Here is a 26,234-nt window from a genome sequence, read left to right on the forward strand (position 1 = left end):
TATACTATAATGACTCCTTTTCCAGTCTTTGATTATTTAATTGTATGTAATTAATTATTTGCATGCAATCAAAAACTATTTTTAATAATGCCAGAGAAGTATAACTTCTTACACGCGTACATAAGTACACGCACCCATTTTTTGTATGTAATTAATATATAATTGTCATATTAGTTACTTTATAAGTTATAGCTTTGTCATCAATATTTAAATCCAACTTTATATATGTACGCACCCTTTTTTACGTATTCGCCGCGCGAGCCAAATCACCAAAACTATAACCGTCCCAACTGCGCGCGAGCCAACTAGTAACGTAAAGTAAGCTCCTTTGATGCGGTCTCAAAAACCGACAGCGAGCGGATCGACCCGCGGCACGTTCGAGCGCGGCAATGTTCGAGTCGCCGCGCGTGCGATCCCGTCTACATAGAGCGCGGCCGCCGCGCGCGCCAATGTTCGATGGTTTGCCGCGCTTAATTTATACGCAGCTTAAGTACCACAGGCACCACAATAATAGTAAATTTTCATCCGGACAAAATGCCAAAACCAAATGTTTATTGAAACAACAAACTCTCTGTCATCAAACATTGTGAAGGCAAACAACTAAATATAAAAATTATACAGTTAACATGCTAGTTACTAACAACTTGCTGCTTGGAAAGAAACGTATACCTCGTAGGAACTCTACTTGATCCAATGCATTTTTAGACTTATTATTCTTTTTATAGTCCTTTTCATGAAAGAAGTCCCCCAGACGCGGCGCTGCAATCGCATGACGTAATGTTGCCATTTATGAGTAAAAAATTTACCTATTTTATTTACATTTAGCAGATGTAATTTAACAAATAATATTATTTTCTGCATACTTCGATGAAACAATATTTCTGTAATATGTAAAAAGTATATTTTTATTTACTTATATTAGCGGTGTTCTACCTACTTACAGGGAAATGATGAGAAAGTAGGGTAAAGAAAAGCAATACAATTTTTTATTCAGAGTTTTATTGCATAATTGTTGGGTTACAATTTTTTTCGAAGTACACGCCGCTGTTATACCTTCGTTTGTAATTCTTGTTATAGTTTTCTCTGACACACCTGCAATTAAATTATGAACAATTAAAAATAATAGTAACTTTAAGTTTATAATGCTTATGTAATATGTAATATATGTTTTAATTTCAGTTACCTAGTTTCCTCACGTTATGTATTTATTCAATTTTGTCGCAAAAACAAATTTATATCATAAAAGTCATCAATACAGCAAAAAATTATTAAATGGCAACTCTAAAAAGTACCTGTTATGGCGGCAACTCGCTTCCGAAGATTGTTTAGTGGTATTAAAACACCTTGATTCTTATGTTCTGCTTCACAGAACTCTTTCACCTTTAATATCATTTCTCGAGCCGAACTTTTTACAACTTTTGGCATTGTAATCAATCTTTAAAATGCACTAAGCTAGTTAAAAATTCACAAAAATCTGCCACAACAAACGAACTTGATAACATCGACTAATGACAACTTTGCCGACCTGTCAAATTTAGTTCCAAAAATCACCGCGGGACTTCTTTCATGAAAAGCACTATACTTTAGTTTATGCACAGTACAGCTATCACAGTATTCCTTAAAAGTTTGCCGATTTTTCTTAATTGGAAAAGAAGAAGAAACCCATAATTTCTTGAGAGAATCGACGGTTTTTTTTTGTTATCAGCCTAAATAATCGGTAACTAGGAAACAATTCCTAACTTCGAAACTTACTTAGAATATGTTACGTCACGAGGTGAACTATTTTTTAATGTAAAAATTCCACAAACTCGCATTTGGAAGGAACGCCATTAAGAAAACGGTAACTTAATAAAAAAGAAATGTAGGTTTTTGTAAATGCTGAAACTTATATTCACTACTACTCACTGTAATTGGATTTGCTGTATTTGACTACGATTACATACAAACATTCTAGTCACCGATAGTTAATATTTTGTGTTCTTTTATTACGATAATGAGTTGGTTTTTTTTCATAATTCTGTGATGCACCTGTGTAGCCGAGGCATAAAGTGCCCACTTAAGGACTTAAGCAGGTTTATAAAGTACTAGAGTCTGGCTAATTAAAGAAGATAATTGAATTATTTGAAAACTTTCGGATGGCAACACAGAATGTCATTGAATTTCTTAGTGCCAATGGACTTTGTATCCGGCTAATAAATAAATTTAAAAAAAATTGAATTTCTTTGGTTAGTATGATTTATTGTCTTGATACTTCATGAAATTACTCATTTTTATTTCTAATATATATTTTTTCCGAATAGTTAACAGGCATAATAGCCTAAACTTTGTTTTATTTGATAGAATATTTCGTTTCTTTCGCAGGATTTGATTATTCCGAATAAAGTTGTGTTTTATAATAAATATAGTTTTAGTTTTCCAGGCAATGCTCATTTTAAGTATCAATAGTAAAAGATTAAGTACGTATAGTATTTAATTTCTTAGAATTACAGTTACTATCAATGTAATAAAAAATAATAAAATAAAATCAAGTATCAAGTAAGTTTAATCCACAAAATATATAACTTTTAGGGATACCATACTATTTTTTTTTAAATTTACCGCGCTTTTTCGTTATCTTCTTGCATTAGCCAGACTCTATAAGGCTGGGGGGTAAATATTTTTTTAGCGTTGGTAACACAGAACACTGAAGTCTGAATTTCCATGATGGACGTTTTAGCGTAGGGTTTTTATTTTCGGCGCAAGATGAAATAAAAATGTTTATTTGAATGAAGTTTTTATTAGTTTAGTAAAACAGAAAATGGTAACGATTGTTGATGATTTAGACTTTTTAACGGTTCAAGAGGCGATTTTTAAAGATGTCAAATATTACCTCTCTGGCGATGTTTCGGAAAGGGTTTGTTTTTGTATTTTTCTTGTTTTTATTTTTATTGAAACCTTGAATATGTGGTATAACTGGTCTTGTGAATTGTTATTACAGACTATGCAGTTACTTCAGTCGGGTGGAGGTGAAAGCACGAAATATTTTTCTGACTACGTTACTCATCTAATTTGTGGTCAAAATGCTGCTGATACAGACATCGATGAAGCTGGTGACATCTACCAGATTCCTGCTGTGACTGAATATTGGGTCTGGGCTTCTGCCAGATTGAAGAAGTTGGCAAATCCAAATCCTTACTGCCCTAGCAAGAACAAAATATTTACAAATGTTGTTGCTTGTGTATCCAAAGTGAGTCCTTCCGACGCGAAGGCTTTATTTGCAGTGATAACTTACCATGGTGGCAAAATTAAGTTAAATTTGGATAGTAAGTGTACTCATTTAATTTGTGGTTCAACAAGTGGTAAAAAATACATTGGTGCAATATCTTTTAGTAACAAAGTGAAAATTGTTACTCCAGATTGGGTTTTAGAGAGTCTACAAGCAAGACAACTTATAGAGAGTGACAATTTTCACCCTAAGTTATTAGTTGTGCCAAAACCTCTTAAACCCATGGATCGCATTAGTGCAATCACAGGTTTTGATTTTGAGGAAGGTATTGCTAAGAACGAAGTTCCCACACAAAACATGTCGGAAAATAAAAATGATGACACTAAAGCACTACTAGATAAATTGAAACAAAGAATGCCTTGGAACCACAACCCTTCCACAGCAAATTCTTCAACTGTATGTGCAAGTAATGTTAGTTCTATGGGATACACTAATGCTGTGAATACAAGTAGCATTGTAACTAAGTCCTTGCCACAAGGAATTGTATCACAAAATGTACAAATACAAGGTGGACAGGCTAATAATTCACAGTTATTGCAAAAATTTGGCCAAAACTCTAATATGCCCCAAGCAAATATTGTTCAAAATCAACAAATTAATATTCAGCAAGGTTACTCTCAGGTTCAACAAACCCAACAACCACATGGATTATCGGCTATTCAAATACAACAACAGAAATTACTGCAACAACATCAACTTAGGATGCAAATGTTGCAACAAGGATTTACACAGCCAAATGTATCACAAATTAATCAAAATATATCTAAGCAAATACAACAGCACTTACAACCAAACCAACACCATGTCCAACAATCTCAAACTGTACAGCAACAACAACAACAAAATACAACAATGACATCGGCCCAACAACAAATTGAGAATATTAGTCAAATGTTAAGTCAAAGTGCAAATAACTTGCAACAGGCCCAACTCAATCAGCAAAATATGGCTATGAAACAGAGTTTAACATTGAGTCAACAAAGTGCAGTCCAAAATATTGCACAAGAATTAGCTCAATCTACTCAAAATTTACAACAGAGCCTCCAAAATGCTAAACTAAATCAAAACCTTGGCCAAGGTCAAGTTATAAATCAACAACAGTTGATCAATTCTGGACAGCAACATGCATCACAAAACCAAGGAATGATGCAACAGCAAACTGTTCAATCTCTCACAAATCAACAACAAAACTTGAACATGGGTGTTCAGCAGGGTCTTGTTACATCTCAAGCTCAACCACAAGGGCAGTTAAATCAACTCGTCAGTAACACATCTCAGCAGTCAGTTATTGGTCAGCAAATTCAACAATCAATTCAAGGACAACAGAGTACAAATATGTCCGTTCAGGGATCATGGAGACAGCAGAATATTCAAATGGTTCAAAATGTCCAAGGCCAGCATCAAATTATTAGAAGTCCCTTAGTGCAATCTAGAAATTCGCAAAACCAAGTTATATTGCAGCAGCAGATAATGCAAACTCAGCAACAATCTCTTCTAAACAACCAACAATCTCAATTGAGTCCACAACATGGTGTTCAACAATCACAACAGATTTTACAACATTCTATTGGCTCTCAAGGGCAATCAATAAATCAAACACATCACCAAATATTAGTTCAAAAACAGCAGTTACTAAATAGTGGGGGGCAACAGCAGCTTGTTCAAGCTCCTCAGCAAGTGTTAATTAACCAACACACGGGGCATCAGCAAATATTAGTTCACGGGAACCAGCAAGTAACATTGCAAGGAGGGCAGCAAATAGTTTCTCAAAGTCAAATTGTTCACCAAGGCGGGCAACTGGTGAACCAAGGAGGGCAGATTCTAAGCCAAGGTACACAGCAAGTTCTAGCTCAAGGCGGCCAGCATGTAATCTCGCAGCAGGGGCAGCAGCATCAGGTAGTGATAGCTCAGTCATCTCAGCAAATTGTGTCACAGCAACCTGGGCAGCAAATTATTGGACAAAATGTTGGACAAGGCCAGCAAGTTTTATCTCAAGTGCCCCAATCACCTCAGCCTAGCCAGATAGGAAGTGGGGGTATCCAGCAAATAATAACCCATGGCGGCGGTCAACAGATAGTTTCACCGGGAGGACAACAAATTGTCCCAGGTGGACAGAATGTTTCCTGGCAACAGCAGCAGTACATACAACAAAGGCAAACTATTGGACAACCCGCTGGAGTGGGACAAAGGGTAATTTTAGGATTTTGTTGTGATATTCTGATAGCAAAAAAGAATTAAAGTAAAATCCAGCTATGCTTGGTATAGGATTGTCTCCTTCTAAATTTGTTAAAGAAAGTCCAATGAGTACTTTCACTGTACTGGTTGCTATTATACTAACATTTTGCAGTTTTACATAAAAATATATCAAAGAGTTGCATTACAATAATCCCGGTCAACAGATTTTGTTCTTATAGTTCCTTCTCATGTTGTCAAAATTGCTTTTTCAGCCTCTTCAAGTCTCTTGGACTGCGGGGGGCGGTGGTCGTCAGCTCATACATTTGGATGCGCAGACGCACGCGCAGTTGCAGCAAATGGACCCCCAACAACGCGCCATGTTTGTTTCGCAATTGCAGAAACGACGCCAACTTCATATACAGAGGGCTTTGGCTCAACAACAGGTTATTTATTTATTAAAAATTAATAATGTATATAATATATTATAACATAAATCAAATGCCAAATAGATTATATCTATTTATTATCGATTTTAATACATAATTAAAATGTATGAATTATTACCAAGTTGAATAGTGCTGTAATTAATTGCATAATTGTAGATGGATAAAAACAAGTTCAATCTCAAATCAGTGAGCAGCTAATATGGCTATACTTAGTATATGTCTATTCCATCTAATGATAGATTATTTAATTTCAATTATACATATAGTAGTTTATATATGGTGCCACTTGACTATAAAATACCTGACTACTTTATCCAATGGAGACCATTTTTCCGTAACTATTCATTCTTCTACATAGCTTTTTATTATAGCTATATTTTATGCTTATGCTATAAAAATATTTTTTAAAAGAATTAACGTACTTTTAGTAAATATTTTGTATCAATAAAATAAATTTACAGCAACCGGTAGTTTCGGGTGCGCCTGCGACTCAGAACGTGACATTCATACGAAGCCCATTACCGCCTGGACTTAATCAACAACAACAACAGGTATTTTTTAATAAATATTTAGTTTAGTTTTTAACTCTCACATTTTGTATCTATGTCACCCTAAAATGGTTTCTACTTAGCAAATCGCAATAATGTAATATTTTACATAATCATGAGAATAATATAATATAGACATAAGTGTAGGCAAAGCGATTTTCTACAAAATATTATGTCTTCACAAATTTTTTGTACGATGAATAGTTTAGAAGATATAGCCAAAAACGTGTTTTCACGTTTCCAAGATGGCGGCCGGGTTACAGGGTCGCCAACCACACAAACTTGGGTTTAAGCTTGTATTGCCCCCCCCCCCCCCTACTTGTTCCATAAATAAAATTGCGTCCTCTAAAAAATGTAACATTTCAATGGACCATATGTAATGATTTGTAACCAGAATTAGGAATATTTTTGTCCCTCATTGCTGTCATGGACAAATGGTTTTGGTTTCGGAATAAACGGTTGTATTGACACATGTCGGGGTCTAAGAGATGTCAGTTTCTTTCAAAACAAAAGTCGTCATACATAATATACCAATTCTCAGATACAATGGCAAGTTCAACAACCAGGGATTCGAACGGCCACTTTACCTGCCGCCACGCCTACACAGACACCACAATCACCAGGTAATATTGGCTACACTATAAATACAGCGTTAACTAGCATTACTTCTAGGTTATAGTTTTTTAGCATTAAAATGATTGGCAAAACAACGTGGAAATAAATATATGAATTTGCAATGCTTTATTACAATATCGGAATTTCAAATCAACTTAACTTAGTAAACACTAATAGAAAATAATGCGATTAGATTTTCTTTATTACAATCAAGAGGTTGATATATTAATTATTATTTTAAATGTATTTAAAAATACAGAAATTTATGTGATGGTGGAACACAAGTTCGTCAGAATTTCTCCGTCCATCGAAGCCGCTATTATAATACTTAAAACAAAATTATCTAATATTTTTTTAAATCATATAAAAAAATTAGAAAATTCAAACAAGACTCGTGTATTGTTATATAATATTATATCATAATTTTGACAATACTATCAAAATTAATATTTATACTGAATAGAATTTAGTATTCATAGTGATAAAATTTTATAGTTTTGTCAGATATGATCCACTTGAAAACAAAACAATCCTACGGATTCTTAATCAGTTAGAAAAGTGTCAAAAAACACAATTTAATAGTGAATTCATAAATTATCCAAGTCAATAAGGACAATGTTGAAAATTGAAGTTTGTTAAAATAACAAACCTTAAAATTAAAGCAAATGAAACGAGAAAAGCATAGCGTTTTTAAATTATTCAAATATCACTTTTCAAATTTTGTTATTCAAATGCTCAACGTCAACGAAACCACATTATAATTTCAATTCACCTCATATTCTAAGTATTCTCGAGAATTTGAATCGAGTTACCATTTCACGTTGACAACTCTGACTTAAAAGGACTTATTAAAGTTCCTATTCAAGTATATGAAGTGCAGTTTAAATTGAACCATGGATTTAGATGATATTGACTGTAAGTTTTAACTTAAGCATTTTAATATTTTGGTTTTTAATAAAAATCTTGCTCAACTCGTATATTTTAAGACCTGTTTGAATAAGGTTCGTAAATTTTTGCTATTGAAGAATTGTGACATATATATGTGTATTCATTAAATAACAACATTCGTTTTGTATGAAAGGATATATTAAGTTAATATAACAAATGAAGGTATTCTTACAGAATTATTATTTAGTCAACATTATGACGTGGAAAGTAATACAGCTTTTGACAGTTTTGATCTTATACGACTTAATCCAAAATCGAATTCGTTCATTCAATTTATATTCCGTACAACGCGTTTAATATCAATCGTTGGACATTCTTCAGTTGGTGCGGTGGGCGGAACTGTAGGTGCGGTAGGTGGGGCTGCAAATGTAGGTGTGGTGGAGACGCAAATTCAGCAGTTGCAACGTCAGCAACAATACAGGTTGCAGCAGTTACAGGCGCAGAGGGAACACGCCCATCATCAGGCAGCCAAGCAGGTTAGCGGAAACATTATTTATGAAAAGTTCACCAAAGGGGAGAAACCGATGAGTCTTGAGGGCGCTCAACAAAAGCGCCTTTGCCCCTGTTCCATATAAATAAAACTTTTGGTATTACGGACTTAGTTATGAATATTACAGGTGGTGCCAGTTTCTCAGCATGTCGTAACGCCTCTTCAGGAACAACAAGTTGATGCCATCCTCACGCCCACCACTCCTGATCAGCAAGGTATAATTTGCGCAGATTTCTCCTTGTTAAACTCGTGTACTAATTATTTACAGTTTATTTCTATAATTTTAAAACTTATGATAGAAAATGCAATTTTAGCCGCACGTTGTAATAGAGAAATCAGAAAACATGAAAGTTCACATCTGACTAAAATAATGTATCGCATGTTCAAATGTGCAAGCGCCGAATATGTCCTCCAAATGGTTCTGCCTCTTGGACTTGACGATTTAAATCATTATTTAATAAATGTAAATATTGCATATTAATGCATTGGCAGTAACTAACAGATCCTTATTATACTAAGGCCGGCTCCACACGTTGGCCCCAATATTGGCCCCAACGCTATTCGTCCAACGTGTGGATCTAGAAAATGGCATTGGTCCCAACGTTGGGGCGAGTGTTGGTAGTTGGCCGGCTCGTGTCGGTTTCATCAAAGGAATCTGCGCCAATGCTCGCGATCTATCCACACGTTGGCGCTTTGCTCAGTTCTGTTACAACACGCAGCGAGTGCGTACGTCGAACGAGAATGGCTTCCTCATCCACAAAATCGCCACCGGCATGGACAAATGAAAAAGTAATAGAATTAATTGACCTTTATCAAGCACATCCAATAATATGATGGATCATAAAAATAAAAATTTAATAGCTGATGCATGGCGCACCATTCAACAAAATATGGGAATGAATTTCTCAATTGAAGATTTAAAAAAAAAAGCGAGAATCGTTAATGAGCACATATCGCCTTTACAGAAAGAAAATTAGTGACTCTACTCGATCTGGATCATCAACAGATGATATTTTTCTTTCTCCGATTTATGATAAAGCAATAAATTAATTGAAAATAAATTTCTCAGTAACAAATATAAATCAAATAAATATGATTTCTGTATCGGACATCTTCACATTGGCCTTGACGGGACAGAACTAGTTTATTAGCCAACGTGTGTACGCCTCACCGAGTTTGCAATCCAACGTTGGTACGAGCGTTGGGACCCACATGTGGAGCCGGCGTAAACATTGTGTTATAGGATTTAATGATACACAATAAAACGCGCCATCATTTTATTTTATTTAATACTGTCTCACTTTAAATTCTCGCCCCAGACCCGATATTTATGATTCATTTTCGTAGGCGCAGGAGCACTGTTAGTAAATCCGAAAACTAAAACGGCTCTGGCCAACATGCTGTCTATCCGTCTACAGGGTACAGCACCTCCCAACGAGCATGAACCATCTGCCGCTGGGACGCTTAGGTAAGCTTCTATTTGGTAAATCATAAATACATACTATGTACCACAGTTTTTCTTTTCAAAGGTTGATGGATTTTAAACTTTATTTGACAATGTAAATATACTCTACATACTTTTAACTTCTTGTAATTAACGTGACAGTGATACCTAACTACGCAATAGTTAAATAAATAAAATAAAAATACCTTTATTACAAAGATAAAAAAATAATGATTAAATATAATTATTAATAAAGAAAAGAAAAAATATTAGTAGGAACCCCTTTCACAGGTCTAAGCCTCCTCAAAAGTCTAAAATTTTTGAAATCAAACTTCGGACGGATATAAATGAGAATGTAATCATTTTGGATGTAAAATTTTAAATTTGCACATAAAGTTGACAGACAACAGGTTGAAAAGCTTACTTTGAGTTGCCATAATTACACAATCTATTGCGAACTTGGTATTTGCCAAATTCGGTGAATTGTTCATAAAATTTACTATTCTTTTATATACAGGTATATTTTTTTAGTCCTCTTAGTTCGATATAAAACACATCTGAATGTACCGATAAGTTTTTTTTAACAATATATGTATATAGCAATGTAACTAAATCACTAATATCTAATCATATCTTATTGTGGTAGTCTGTCACTAACCTCCTGGTGTTGAAACGTCATCTTTGGAAATATTAAAATGAATTTCCTTTTCTATTTAATCGTTTTTTATGAATCAAACCCTATGTTGCGACACACAGTCCAAGCTATGCTTTTGTGTGCGGACACATGTTAACATTTTATATTGTCTTTTTTTGACTGATAACTTTTAGAAATAGAAAAACAGTAAAATACTTTTTTAACAGATTTGAAGTTATGTTTTATTATGTGTTCCGTTTGACGTCCGAGGTCCATTATGAGAGTACATCGTTTCCTTTTCCGCCCAAATCGCTAGTATCCGACCTTTTCTTACCACGTGACACCGCCGCCAGCGCCCAGCGTTTGAAACTGGAACTAACTTTTTATCGCGCTAAAGCAAGCCGCCAGAGTTCTTGTTCATTGTTGCGTCGTTTTTCGTCTTGCACAGTCGCTAGTGCACACTTAAAAACGAATCCGTATATTCAAAGTTATATCGACCTAAAATTTATTTTCAAAGTGGAAATAATTATTTCGTAAAATGGTTAACTCGGTTTTCACGTTAAAAATATAAAATGGCTAATGAAAGTGCTAAAATCGGTGTAAATGTGTTGGCTACGCGGTCAAACGTGCCTCACCGGCGCTTTACAAGGCCGTCTCATATCACGGGAGATATTGTCTCTGCAAGTTCTGACAAGCCGAGTTCTTCGCAAAGTTCGAGTACGAGTGAAGAGGATGAAGAACCGCCGCCACAGCAGTAATTCACGTGATTATTCTCAGGTTTGAGCAATTGTCGCAGTAATTGGTGAGTCACCTTAATAATACTTTTTTACAATTATGCTGCGTTGTCTAGCATGTTACATAAAGTGACCGAATCTAATAATGCAAACCTACACGACCCTTTTTTGAACCATGCGGCTGTAGTTAATGATATTGCTCATATAGACGTGTCGGTTCAAGAACCTCCGAGTTATAAATTATAATATTAATTTCAATGCAGAGGTTTCTACATTTCTGATTTGAACTGTGTACGTTATATTGATATACAAAAGAAATACGTTGCTTTTCCTGCTTTTACCGATTTAAAAATGAGTTTATCAATAAAGCGTTACGTAGCGTTTTAGTGGTCTTCAGTCGAACGCGGTTCTTAATTTAAATTCTATTCATAATAAATTGCAAGAATGTTTTGGTCAAACTTTAAAAACATGTTATAGAAGATTTAGATAAAATTCCCACCCCTCTTCGGAGTTTTGTTTAATCCTGAAAAATTATCTAAATATTTACAAAATGTTGGTAGTATTGTCAAAATTGACAGAGTTCGCGGGTACCAATCTAAAACAATACGCGTTAAATCACGCATACGTTTTTAATCGCCTGTAGCTTCAACGTCTCAGGTTAGTCAAAAGCCCTTTCTTGGTAACCGATACAACTCAAAACAAGGACAACAGAGTCACAACTTCGATGATCACGAAAATAAAAACGCCTGGCAGATGTGAAACATCGACATTATTTTGTTAAAATAACGATGACTATTTATTGAATAAACATTTATTTTCATTTCAATACAAAAAATTTACGAATTTATTTCAAAACGTGATATACCATCATATAGCGTGGCATCGCCACGGCATTTGCCGCCACACCAGAAATCGGTTTTACGTGCGGTTATAGATGTTTCACATCAAAAGGGGGGACGCAAATATAACATGATGGATGGATGACCATCCGCGATTCTATGCGTGCCTGTATAGGTCCCATAGCGGAAATGACGAAACTAACCGACTCATCGAGCACATTCAAACGGCTACAGATTCCCTGCTCGAAAGGGTTCCTACCGCTGAAATCGTGATACTTGGCGATTTTAACGCCCACCATGCCGATTGGCTTGGCTCTGATACCACCGATCACGCGGGAAGATCCTTTCACGACTTTGCTTTAGCCTACGACCTGACACAAATGGTCCCTGCGATTACGCGAATACCTGATGTGGATGGTCATAAACCCTCTTTGTTGGATCTTCTGCTGACTTCACATCCGGAGAACTATCAAGTCTCTGTTGACCCGCCATTGGGTTCATCAGATCATTGTGTGGTCCGGAGTATTGTGCCTTCTACGCGCCCTTCACGGCCCCGCTTCTTGGGTTGTCGCCGTATTTGGCACTACAAGTCAGCAGATTGGGACGGGATGCGGTCTTTCTTTGCGTCCTACCCTTGGGGGCCTATGTGCTTTTCGTCGGAAGCTCCAGATTCCGTCGCTGCCTCTGTCACCGAAGTGGTTCTGCAGGGCATGGAACTCTTTATTCCATTTTCTGCGGTGCCGATCGGTGGCAAGTCTCAGCCCTGGTTTAAACGTTCTTGCAAGGCGGCCTCGTGTCGAAAGCGAGAATGCTTTAAGGCATGGGCGGAAGCGGCGAAATCTCGTGATGCCAATACCAGCGAACTTAAAAAAGCATATAACTCAGCCTCCTGGTCCTTCAAACGGGAAATCACTAAGGCAAAGTCAGAGCACATTGCCAGATTTGGCGAGAGATTGGCCCAACTCCCTTCAGGGACTCGAGCCTTCTGGTCTCTTGCCAAAGCTGTCCAAGGGAATTTTTGTCAGCCCGCTATTCCACCACTGCACAGGGAGGATGACTCGCTGGCCCACACTGCGAAGGAGAAGGCCGACCTTTTAGGCTGTCTCTTCGCGTCCAACTCGACTTTGGATGACCGAGGAAGATCACCACCGACCATTTCGCGGTGTGATTCATCGATGCCGGAAATCACATTCCGGCAACGTGCTGTCCGCAGAGCACTATCTTCCTTGGACATTCATAAGTCGAGCGGGCCGGATGGTATCCCCCCAATTGTGCTGCGTACTTGTGCTCCTGAGTTGGCTCCGGTCTTAACGCGCCTTTTCCGGTACCTGTACTCGCTTGGCACTGTCCCGAAGTGCTGGAAAACCGCTTCGATACATCCGATCCCTAAAAAAGGCGATCGCTCTGATCCGTCCAACTATCGCCCAATAGCCATAACCTCCTTGTTCTCCAAAATAATGGAATCCATTGTTAACTGCCAGCTCTTGAGGTATCTAGAGGGCCACCAGCTGATAAGCGATTATCAGTACGGCTTTCGTCGTGGTCGTTCGGCTGGTGACCTTCTTGTATACCTTACACATAGATGGGCAGAGGCAATTGAGTCCAAGGGGGAGGCGCTGGCGGTTAGTTTGGACATAGCGAAAGCCTTCGATCGGGTGTGGCACAGAGCACTGCTCTCGAAGCTTCCAGCCTATGGGCTACCCGAGAAATTATGCGATTGGATCTCCAGCTTTCTGGCCGATCGGAGCATCAAGGTCGTCATCGACGGAGCATGCTCCGACCTTAAACCCGTGAACGCGGGGGTCCCACAAGGCTGTGTTCTATCCCCGACCCTGTTTCTTCTGCATATCAACGATATGTTGCAACTTAGCAACATTCATTGCTATGCGGATGACAGCACTGGGGATACTTTTTACACTGGCCGGGCAGGTATTTCTCGGGCAGTTGTCGATGAGTACCGGAACAAACTTGTGTCTGAAGTCGAAACTCTTCTACGTGGAGTCTCAGACTGGGGCAGACTAAACCTAGTCCAATTTAACCCCAAGAAGACACAAGTTTGCGCGTTTTCCGCTAAAAAAACACCCTTTGTCGCTACTCCTCTTTTCGAAAACACTCTTCTTAAAGCCACAGCCAGCATTGGAATACTTGGCGTTGACATATCGAACGACGTTCAGTTTCGCGGTCACTTGGAGGAAAAGGCTAAATTAGCCTCCAAAAAGCTTGGTATGCTCAGCAAGGCGAGACGGTACTTCACTCCGGGCCACCGCATGCAACTATATAAAGCGCAAATTCGGCCCCACATGGAGTACTGCTCTCACCTCTGGGCGGGGGCTCCCCAGTACCAGCTCCTTCCACTTGACCGTATTCAACGCAGAGCGGTTCGAATCGTCGATGACCAATCCCTTTCCGAGCGGCTTGATCCTTTGGCGTTGCGTAGAGATGTGGGGTCTCTCTGCATCTTCTACCGCATTTACCATGGAGAGTGTTCAGAGGAGTTGTTCGGATTAATACCTGCAGCTGAGTTTCGTCATCGGACGTCGAGGCAGAGTACGAAATTCCACCCGTATCACCTCGACGTCCGCCGTTCCACAACTGAGCGTTTTTCAAGGCAGTTTTTGCCGCGCACCACCACTTTGTGGAACCAGCTGCCCAGTGAGGTATTTCCGAACCAATTCGACTTAGGGTCCTTCAAGAAAAGAGCGTACCGATTCCTGAAAGGCCGGCAACGCACTCGCGAGCCCTCTGGCATTGAGAGTGTCCATGGGCGGCGGTATCACTTAACATCAGGTGAGCCTCCTGCCCGTTTGCCCCCTGTTTTATAAAAAAAAAAAAAAAAAAACAATCCAAATAAATACCAACATAAGTGACTCGATGGGCTTTTCGGGCGGATTTTTAAGGAACTATCACAAAAATTGGGTGAAATTAAAACCTCCTTTTTCCATTCTAAAATAATAACCTCCGCTCGAATAACTTTCAATCGAAAACCGCTATTAGTACTGTCCTAAATCCTAAAAAAGTTGCAAACACCTGTTTCAACTTCGATTTCCTTGGAAATACATACCATGATTCGAGACCATATACTGGAGCCAGCACCGCTGACTCCGTCGTTCATATCTATCATATCATATCTATCATATCATATCGTTCATATTTCATAATAACGAAGAACGGAAAAATCGAGTCATTTTCAGCCTAAAATCTTTAAATCGGTTCATGAAACCAGAACCTTTTCATCTGTTTCATCACCACCAAATGCCAAATTTCCTACAAAAAGGCGATTGGATGGTGAAGCTGGATCACAGGCAATCCTACTATCATGTACCGATTTCCCTCGAACATCGTTGCTTTCTGCGTATCAGTTACGAGGGAAGGCTCCTTCAAATGACTTGTCTACCTATTGGGTTGGCCATAGCTCCGAAAATGTTTGCTTCGGTGACAAATTGGACAGCCGAGCTATTACGCCGTCAGGGCTTAAGAGTGATCGTTTTCTTGAACGATTACTTACTGGTCCACCAGGACAGAACAATTCTTAACTCCCAGGTTCTCGTAGCCATGACCTTTTTGAAGAACCTGGGCTGGACCATAAATCGAGAGAAGTCGATATGCACTCCAACGAGGTCGATCGATTTTCTGGGTATCACGTGGGACACACTATCAAATGCAAAGTCCTTACCCGTAAAAAGTTATCAAAATTCGTCAGTGCCTGATAACACGCTTGTCAGCCGGCAAATTGGACCCTCAAGCAGGCCCAACGCCTCTTAGGGTATCTCAATTTTGCGACCTTCATCACCCACCGGGGAAGGTTGCGTTGCCGAACGCTGCAGCGACACAGCAATGCATTTAGGAGAGCTCCTCTTTGCCCGAGTTCTCTTGCAGAGGTGAATCAGGACGTGGTATGGTGTTTGCACAACCTCAGTCACAAAACACCGATTCACTTCAAAACAAGGCATGTGAATTACATTGTCACCGATGCCTCGGATCTACAATGGGGAGCGCTAATCAACAACAAACCCCTGAATGGTTCTTGGACTCTTGAAGTCAGATTGAGTGGCATTGCAATTTAAAGGAGATGCACGCTGTGGTAGCAGCAATCTCTTTGACATCCGAAGTCCTAAAGAACTCGATGGTAATCCTGCAAAGCGACAGCAAAACTGTTGTATCGTACATAAAAAACGAAGGAGGAACAAGGTCCCAAATGCTGTTAAAATTGACAAAAGATCTTCTGGCACTGACGGATAGTTTGAATATTGTACTTATCCCTCACTTCCTTGCCGGGAATGTACAACGTGGAAGCCGATTACCTCTCGCGCAATCGCAGGGGCACCGAATGGCATCTCTTGAAAGAGGCAACCACGGACATATTCAGACGATGGGGAACCCCCGAAATAGATCTTTTCGCGTCACGAGAGGCTCTTGTCGTGGCAAGTTATGTGTCGCTAGACTTATTAGACTCCAACACTTGCTTCACCACGCCTTCAGTAAATGCTGGCGATACGATCTAGCGTGGATATTTCCACCGCCAGTGCCTCTACCTCGAGTGCTGCACCATCTCAACTTATCCCATGGGAAGTTCATAATAATAGCACCCAGGTGGAGGAAGCCTTTTTGGCGCCCGGATTTGAAAGGCCGAGCACTTGCACCCTCGCTACCAATACGGAATCTAAACAAAACCCTGATAAATACCGTAACGGGTCAACCTCCTCCTCAAGGGCAGAAATTACAGTTGGAAGCGTGGCTGATTTTGGCTGGAAAACACGAGACGAAAAACAACTTATTTCTCGTGTTTGAGAGCTTCAACAAGGAAAACATATGCCCCTATTTGGTATAAATGGGTAAATTGGTGTCAACATAGTAATATAAACTGTCGATTCCCGGCTCCTCCTGATGTAGCTAGATTCTTAGCAAACCTATTTATAAAGGATCATCTGGCATAGATATCTATATATCTAAATCTATTATCTAAATAGATATATATCTATTTTAGTTCACAAATCTGACATAGCATCAATTTGTGAGGCTCTAAGCGATGTTAAAATTTTATCTAATAAATTAGTAAAACATATCTTTAAAGCGCTAGCTCAATCCTATCTATAGCTAGACCAATCGCGCAGTAATTGCCAGTATGGGAAGCGGGGAAAGTTATAAATTATTTGAAAAGCCTAAAACTAGATGAGCAAAATTTATTTCATAGCTCGAAACACACAGCCACAATAATTTTATTGGCTTCTGGGCATAGAGTTCATGATTTGACTCTCTTGCTTTTTCGAGCCTCAGCATTTTATTGATAACGGTGATTCCATCACTTTGCATCCGGGTTTCGGTTTTAAAACAGATACAGGAACGTATAGACAGTCAAGTTGGACGTTTTTATCGTGCCCGGAGAAACATCTAAATCCCTTATTTTGGCTTAGGGCACTCATAACTGTCTCTAATAATAGATGAGGCTCCTTGACAAATTTGTTTATTACAACCATATATCCTGTAAGACCAGCTACGCCCACAATTTTTGGGGGCTGGGTCAAGAAACCCCTTTTGGAATCAGGTATCGAAGCATCTCGGGGTACTTGATCAGCTGTTGCTTCGCTAAATTGTTTTAGAAACATAAATGATATTCTTGGTTAGGCAAATTGGCGTCATGAAAGTACATTAAAGATATATTATTGTCGAAATCTAGATAATAATAGTCAGAATGCTGAGACTCAATCAGAAGTCTCTTTCTCAGTACTTTCGGCCGCTTAATGATTAGCCAAGTATTCTACTTCATTATAAACAATAAAATTTTTGTTATTATGTTTATTAGGCTTTAATTAGCTTGTATTGTTTATTTCATCATGATTCTATCGGATATAAATAATTCAAATCACATTGTTGCGTTTTTTAGTTATTAATATATAACTTTACAAGCCACCAGGAGATAACAAACACGTCTCTCATAATGGACCTCGGACGTCAAACGGAACACATAATATAGAAATTTTACCTAAAAATAAAATTTGTATTATGTTTCCTAAGACGTCCGAGGTCCAAACAAGCTCTTCCTGGTTCTCTTATTATGAGACAAACAATGAACAAGAACTCTGGCGGCTTGCTTTAGCGCGATAAAAAGTTAGTTCCAGTTTCAAACGCTGGGCGCTGGCGGCGGTGTCACGTGGTAAGAAAAGGTCGGATACTAGCGATTTGGGCGGAAAAGGAAACGATGTACTCTCATAATGGACCTCGGACGTCTTAGGAAACATAATACAAATTTTATTTTTAGGTAAAATTTCTATATTATATATTTACAATTATTTTAAATTTAACCGACGTTTCGCGTGCAGTACAGCGTGCGTGGTCACGGTGACTGAAGACAAAAGGTGTTGAATTTCAAAAAGTATCACAGCTGTAGAAAAAGTTGTGTTATCTGTATTTATTTAAAATTATGTAAATTTATAATAAAACATAACTTCAAATCCGTTAAAAAAGTGTTTTTCTACAAGTTAACATTGTTTAAAATACAATTGAATTACTTTTCATAATATTTCTATAGATTTGAATTATTCACTATTTAACTTACGTGTGAATGTTATACAGGTTAATGACTGCAGCGCACGCGGCGGGCGGGGCAGTGAGAGCGCCTGCGCGGCTTCTCTTGGGTGCAACGCATCATCCGCACACAGTGCCCACCCCTGTGAGTTAAAAACACCCTTACGCAGAAGCCCCGCTTAACACTAGTTAAACAATGTTTAACTACTAGTAATTAAACATTGTTTCATGGAACGTTTAATTTTTTTCACTTATAAACCGAATTTAGTGATGATAGGGTTTAATGTTTAAATCTAATTAGAGAAAGATGGCAGATGTTTATGCTGTGTAATATTATTATAATATTAATTTATTATTGTTAAATTGTGATACTATGTTTATTTTTAATTGTTTGTATTTAATATGTAATGGATGTCTGAACAATTATTGTTTATGGCAAGGCAATTGGCCGACTAACTATGTTTAAAAACGTTTGAGATGTTTTTTATTCCTGTTTAATTATAAAATGTAATACAAGCACACAAGTGAAGTATTTTAACGCCTCACTTCCATCTCTTACCTCACGAACTATGTTTGGGTAGTACGAAAGAGCCAGCTGTAATAATGTACAGATTAAACATCTTTAAAAAAGAAATAAATCTTAAAACTGATTTTTAAAATAAATATAATGATATTAATAATAGAATATTGATAAAAAATCTTATGTTAAAAGATAATAATACACTAGTAAATTTTATTGAGAGACAATTCACGAATACGTTAAGGAATGTAATAAAGTATATTATAACAACATACATATGTATCATAGTATATTATAGTGTTGTAGCACGCTTACACATTTCAATATAACTTTACCTGTTAAAACATGAATTCATTTATTACTCAATGTCCTTTTAATGTTAATCGTGGCTAGTATCGTCGATTCGATAAATAAATTCGCGTTAAATAGGACAAAGTGATTTTAAGTGATACTGCCGCCTATGGGTACTTCGACTGCCAGAAGACTCTGAAGTGTGTTGCCGTCATTTAAATTTACCCTCTTATTTAAATAGTACTTTATTTCAGGTCGGTACTGCAGTTCAAGTAGGCAATAAAGTGTACGGCAGTGTGGGTGTCGGGGGGGTGAGGGCAGCGCCCCCTAGGGCCCAGTTCTATGGCCACAATCCTAACCTCAAACTTCCGCCCGATCTGTTCCTATTGGGATGCGTCTTTCATGTGGTGAGTTTGTTTATTAGTTACAAATTATAATATGCATGTTTATTAACAAATTCAGCTAAAAACTTACGTATATATATATATACTGCCCATTCAACTAATAATAATTTCATCCCTGTTATAAATATGTTTTCTATAGCCGAAGTACAGCAAAATCCACTATCAGTGTCAATTTGTACCCGTGCCAGCTAAGATTTATACAAATAAAAACTACTTGTTAGACAAGTAATAAACAAAGCGTTTAATACTTGTCAAAAGATAAGAATTCAAATCATGCTTATAGAAAGACATCAAATAACGAATTATTTAAAGCTCTAAAAAAATATTTATTTAATGCGGATTTAAGCGGCAAGTAGCTAATGAAATAGAATTAAACCAAATAAACAAGCACTTTATAGTGTAATGAATGTATTATTTATTCAAGGTTGAATACCAGCAGTCGGTGGGTAGCGAGCGAGTGTCGCGTTGGACAGAGGCCATCCAACGACGGGGAGGCGAAGTGGAAGCTGGCTACTGCGCAAGAGTCACTCACGTGCTCTGCGAGACGCAGCGACATGGAGTTGTTATGCAGGTTAATCTTATTATATTTTAACACACACAATCACAGATAATTATTATTTCAGAAAATAGAACATATATATGAACTCGTGAGACTGTAAATTATAATAAATAACTCAGTGGCGCTACAACCTTTTTAGGTCTGGGCCTCAGATTTCTGTTTTATCATTTATCAATCTTGCCTATTAAGTAGGTGACAAGCCTCCTGTGCCTGACACACGCCGTCGACTTTTTGGTTAGACCCAAAAAGTCAAGGTAGGTTACCTCACGATGTTTTCCTTCACCGTTTGAGCGAATGTTAAAATGCGCACATAGAAAGAAAGTCCATTGATGCACAGCCGGGGATCGAACTTACGATTCAGGGATAATAGTTCCACGCTGAAGCCACTAAGTTAACAATACTTCCAGACTAGCATATTAAGTAAATAAATATTTGATATTATGGTTAGACTAATGATTAATTAACGCCATCTAGCGAAGTCCCAATCTAACCTAAATTAGCTTTTTATTTACTAGCTATTTCCGTACGTTGGCTTAAGGCCGGAGCACATTATAAATGGTTTTGCATAACTTTACCGTTTGCGCAGCGAACGCAACGTAAGCATTCAATATGGTATGTTTTTTCCGGTTTTGCAAATAATTCTTGTTGATGCTTCGGTACTATTTGTTGTTGCGTGATGTTATGTAGCATATAGTCTTTCTTGATAAATGGAATGCCAAAAACCGTTTTTTTTTATTCGTACCTGCATTTCCTGAGATTAGGGAGTTACAAACTTATAGTATTAGTATAGATTTAAGCATCTCAACCCAACTTATATATAATTTACCACTCACCAATTCTATATATAGCCAATCTTATTTTAAGGCGATTTTTTGTACTTGCAAATTAGCGTCTTTTTTCTGAAAGCGAAAGTTAGGTTTTATTTGGCTTAAATTTGGCCGCTGACCTAATAATATATAAGACTACTATGTCAAAGCTGTCTTAATGAGTCTTAATGAGCCATTGACATAGTAGTCAAAGCTGTCTTAATGAGTCATAACATATTCAGGCACTCCGTGACGCCAAGCGTTGTGTGACAGCATACTGGGTATCTGACACAATGGAGCGTAGGGCAGTGGCGCCACCTTGGCAAGCAATACATTTGCCCACTATGTACTCCGCGAGGGAGAGACCGGCCAGACATCATCGAGCTGTGCTTTCTGGATGGAGGAGAGATGAAAGACGCCGGTTGGCTTGTTGCTTGAGACAAGTTGGTGCTAAGGTAAGAAACATTTATAATAATAATAATTTATTTTTTGCAAGAATATGGTACAAAATGTTAAGGTGATACAATCGTAAATCGTTCGCATATTCTGCCACACACGATGGCGCGCAAATTTGTCTTAAAGAATTTTACATTATTATTCAAAGTCAATTCTTATATTATCTAGTCTATATTATATAAACTTTTTGAAGTTATACTTCTTTAAGCGCGTTATGATAATTTTATGAGAGTGAAATTTTACGATGCGCGCGCACCGTGACACATAATTAACAGAATGAAGTTGCCCACGGAAGATGTTACGGCATTGGACATAATTTAAAAACAACATTCGAATAATAATAGAATTTATGTTACACTTAATGTAAGAGAATAATAATAAATATTTATTTATTTAATTTTTCAAATGTAAACTGAACTTTATTGGCTATAATGATTCCTTTTCCAGTCTTTGATTTTGTAATTGTAATTAATTATTTACATGAAATCAAAAACTATTTTGAATAATGCCAAAGAAGTATAACTTCTTACGCGCGTACATAAGTACATGCACCCTTTTTTTACATGCATTTTTTCATATATATTTGCCCATTCAACAATATAACTAGCGCTTTTAAATTGATTTGCGGTATACGTTTTGAATTCAGCTCACACCATACATGACGAGAGATAACACGGTGTTAATATGCAAACGCGCGGAAGGAAACAAGTACAGACGTGCGCGCGAGTGGGCCATACCAGTGGTCAGCGCAGCCTGGATCACTGATCTCTTGCTTGGCAATATGACTGCGCTTTCGCAGGTAATTTAGGAATTTTATGATGTCCAGTATAAGTATTATATATGTATTGTTTAAGATCCGGTGTTCTATTAAAAAAAATGAAATTTGGCAATATTCATTCAAGGTGATTGTTTTATATAGCAGTATATAATAGCTGTATGTCTAGAGTTAGGTTATGAAATATTTCCCATGTGGCTTCAGGTCGTAAAATAAAAAAAACGAGTAAGAATATGTAAATATAAAAGTTACTTAATGTCTAAAAAGAGATTTTTTTTAACTTAATACAAAAAAATTAAGCATTTTTAACTAACTGATGTGCTTTGATCCGGCAAAACTTTATATTGTATATGTATTAATTGCGTAAACATGCGCTTTTACAGATTGAGAATGCAAAATATCAACAGTTTAATTTAGCAAGCCCCTTCCGAATGGACCACGGCTTGGTTTCACATCTTATGAGTAAGTATACATTGTAAACTTCTATGTCATGGGTTATTGAAGTCTATATATAGTCTATGCCGATTTTCTGAAAATATTTTATATCAGAAAAATTAAATGTGTTAATATTTTTTTAACCACTTATAAATATAAATGGTTATAGAAATTTGTGTGTTAATGGTTATTCTATTTTATTGCATACATTCAATATGGAAATATCTGGCTCGAAGGTCCAAAACGAATTTTAATATTGACTAATAAACAGAAAGTACAGTATTCGTACATTTATTCATTCATTTAATTACAGACGCGTGGAAAATGCCGATAAACATAACGCCAGAATCTCACGAGCGCGCGAAGCGGTCGGCGGCGGCGGTGGGCGAACGCAGGGCCAAAAGGCCTCGCCTCGACGCGCCACCGCCCCTGCCCTCTCACACCGCCCCGCCTGCCCCCCCTCCTCTGCACCTCGCCCCGAGGGTGCTCTTTTCCAACGTCACGCCCGGGCAACAGGCTAGGCTTGCAGCCAGCGTCAGGTACGTACTCTTTTGTGTGTGGACAAAGTGTGCGAATTTTCATGACAATGGTATGGACAAAGATGTATCGCTTATCCCTGATTCGACCTGCTTTTATTGTATGTCTGTTGTAACAACCAAATTTAATACCTGTACTCAGCGTACAGTATTGACAATACAATTTATTTTTGCTATTTAAGTAACTCAAATCTCAATAAGGCAGTGATCATTCTTAAAACAATAAATGTGACCAGCGGTGAAGCAATGGCTTTATTTATACCGTATACTCTTAAAAACTAAATATACTATCGATTACGTAGTATTCTTTTTACTTGCCCCCATATTTTTATAAATAAGAATCTTGCACTTTCAGTGTTTCCACATTGAATATCGACGAGAATTCGAACAACGTTGACGAAAAATATTCTGTAGAATATAACAAAAAAGAAACAGGTTTTTTTAAGATTTCTATGTTACAGTAGTGGTGTGGGGTAAATAGAAATGTGTTGTTTTTTCTTAAATGTCCTTAGAAATTGTCCATTAGAAGTAGGAACTAATTTGTATGTAAATTTATTGAGTTGAATATTTGTATCGCAAATACTGGCTAGAAATTATTAATTCTAACTTTGTTTACCGTTTTAAGGTACTCCATTTATATTTATTTAAATTTTAGAGCGGCAACAAACCCTAATTTCATATCGAATTCCTTTTCCTTATCTATCGACAAAAATAAACTAAATGCAATTGCGATGTTTTCTTCATTAGCAGATAACCACAGACACCTCGTGTCTGTCATCTGTATTCCATTTCGTAACTCAAGTCTTGTCCTGAGCATTATCAAATATGTCAAAGAGACAAAATAGTGACAATACTAGATTTAAGTTTGACGTTCTAAATTAATGGCCTTAGATGTCCATTATGGACAGAATTTCGTTACAATTTTATCTACATGTATATGTGCAGATAGGCCATTTAACCAAAACTCGTTTAAACTATTTTATGCAATTTGAATGTAGATAATATTTCGTAGTTAAGGTTTTAACAATTAATTTTGTATGAAGTATAAAATAAACTTTAGCTTGCGACTTCACTCACATTGAGATTCAACCTCGCCTTCTCTATAAACATTTGACATAAATCTTCCGTATTTATGATTTAGAATTGACGCTTCTTGAACATTTCTTTAAGTTGACTTTAATTTTAACACGTTATAAAACGTGAGTGAATTTGCATGCATAGTACAATATTTAGCTTGTGCCTTACCTCTTTATTTTTTCAGACAACTCGGAGGATTAGTGGTCACATCGGCATCGGAGGCAACTCATCTCGTGATGGAGAAGCTGGTCCGCACTTGCAAATTGGTCAGCTGTCTCATCACTGTCAAGCACCTACTTACCACCGAATGGGTGACAGAGAGTCAGAGGCTCAACAAATTCGCTGATGAGGCGAAATATGCTCTTCGCGACGAGGACTTTAATAAAGCTTTCAAGTGCGACGTTGACGAGGTCCTCCTCAGCGGAGAGCAAAGGAAGAAGATCTTCGAAGGCATCACTTTCTTCTTAACGCCATGTGTGAAACCGGCGAAAGCCAGTCTCACGGAAATGATAGAGCTCTGTGGTGGAAGAGTAGAGAAGAACCGTAGATCATATATTTCCATACAAGAGATGCACAACCAGAGGCCGTACAGCTATCTCGTTCTGACGGTTCCAAATGACCTGCATTTGGTGTATTATTTGCTGCAGACGGAGAAAACATTGAATGTCGTTTGCAGTACTGAAGTGGTCCTCTCGGCTATTATGAGGCAGAAGTTGGAGATTGGCGAGTTTTTGGTTAAAATAGACTGATAAGGCGAAATGTTGCGCTCTAAAGCGTTTTTACTGTACATACCACATATAGATTTTTATTTAAATTAAATTTAAAAAGTATATTTGATGAATTTTGTGATGCGTGTGACAAAAATTTTCTTGAATTTTAGTTTGCACGCAGATTAATATTAAATTTAAAACCTCTTTATCCGGGGAATGGACCACAATGGTAAACTTGAAGCATGTTATGTAAATGAATTAATAAAAAATAATAAATTCACGTTTTAATCTGCCAAAGGACTTTGTTTTAAACTTAGTAATGTAAATTTTTCATTGTTAAGAGTTTTTCAGAGAAATTAAAAGCTTTTCATTGTTAATTTGTACGCTTATGTGGCGGATTTTTTGTTTATACAGATTTTAAATTTTTTGATTATTTTGTTTTTATTGCAATGTCTCATAAAAAATAAATTTGTGTATCTCTTCAGAGAACACTATATAGATGTTAGAGTAGCAGTTAAGTAACATTTATTTTTATGTATTTAGTAATTTTTATAAAATTTTTCAAGAAAATATGTATATATTGGTACAGAAATCCATGAACATAAAATAAACTATTTGAAGTTAGTACATTTATTGTTTTATTTGAGAATAAATCACCATAAATCATTAACTTTTTAATATTTCACAAATTATTCTCCTTATTGATTTTTTTATTTAATCTTTTTAGAATTAACATACATGCAATATTGCATTTTCCCAGTTAATATGAGCTTTAAGGCCCATTTACATGATGCCATTTTCTTGCCTGTAGCATACAATTATATCGACGCAATAAATGAGTTGCATGGTCTAAACAGAACGTAACATTCTTGATCAATGGGAAAAGTTTCCTTTCAAAACTATTATTGATGTAAACAGCACGTACAATAAATTCTTGTACGCAATTATCTCTTCATTTGCAAACATGAGTGCAGTGAGTGAGGGTGTGTTGAATTAAATTAAATT

At 37.2% G+C, this 26,234-nt stretch overlaps 1 protein-coding gene across 1 annotated transcript; it reads left to right on the forward strand.

Moving 5' to 3' along the window:
* Positions 1-2,672: 2,672 nt before the first annotated feature.
* LOC125056397 (PAX-interacting protein 1-like) lies at positions 2,673-25,841 on the forward strand. Its single transcript, XM_047659462.1, has 16 exons — positions 2,673-2,893; positions 2,978-5,455; positions 5,713-5,883; positions 6,348-6,437; positions 6,976-7,057; positions 8,319-8,473; positions 8,615-8,702; positions 9,835-9,955; positions 18,709-18,805; positions 19,726-19,878; positions 20,300-20,446; positions 21,483-21,695; positions 22,343-22,495; positions 22,855-22,933; positions 23,220-23,445; positions 24,704-25,841. Exons 1-16 carry the CDS (start codon positions 2,798-2,800, stop codon positions 25,266-25,268), a joined length of 4,914 nt encoding a protein of 1,637 aa, XP_047515418.1. The 5' UTR covers positions 2,673-2,797; the 3' UTR covers positions 25,269-25,841.
* Positions 25,842-26,234: the final 393 nt, after the last annotated feature.

Source organism: Pieris napi, chromosome 2 (assembly GCF_905475465.1).
Source record: "Pieris napi chromosome 2, ilPieNapi1.2, whole genome shotgun sequence".
In the NCBI taxonomy this organism is placed as follows: Eukaryota; Metazoa; Arthropoda; class Insecta; order Lepidoptera; family Pieridae; genus Pieris; species Pieris napi.

Coding starts and splice junctions, on each gene's coding strand:
- LOC125056397 (XM_047659462.1), top strand. CDS start 2,798: ATGGTAACGATTGTTGATGATTTAGACTTTTTAACGGTTCAAGAGGCG. Junction 8,474..8,614: donor ATCATCAGGCAGCCAAGCAG/GTTAGCGGAAAC, acceptor TGAATATTACAG/GTGGTGCCAGTTTCTCAGCA. Junction 21,696..22,342: donor TGAGACAAGTTGGTGCTAAG/GTAAGAAACATT, acceptor TTTTGAATTCAG/CTCACACCATACATGACGAG.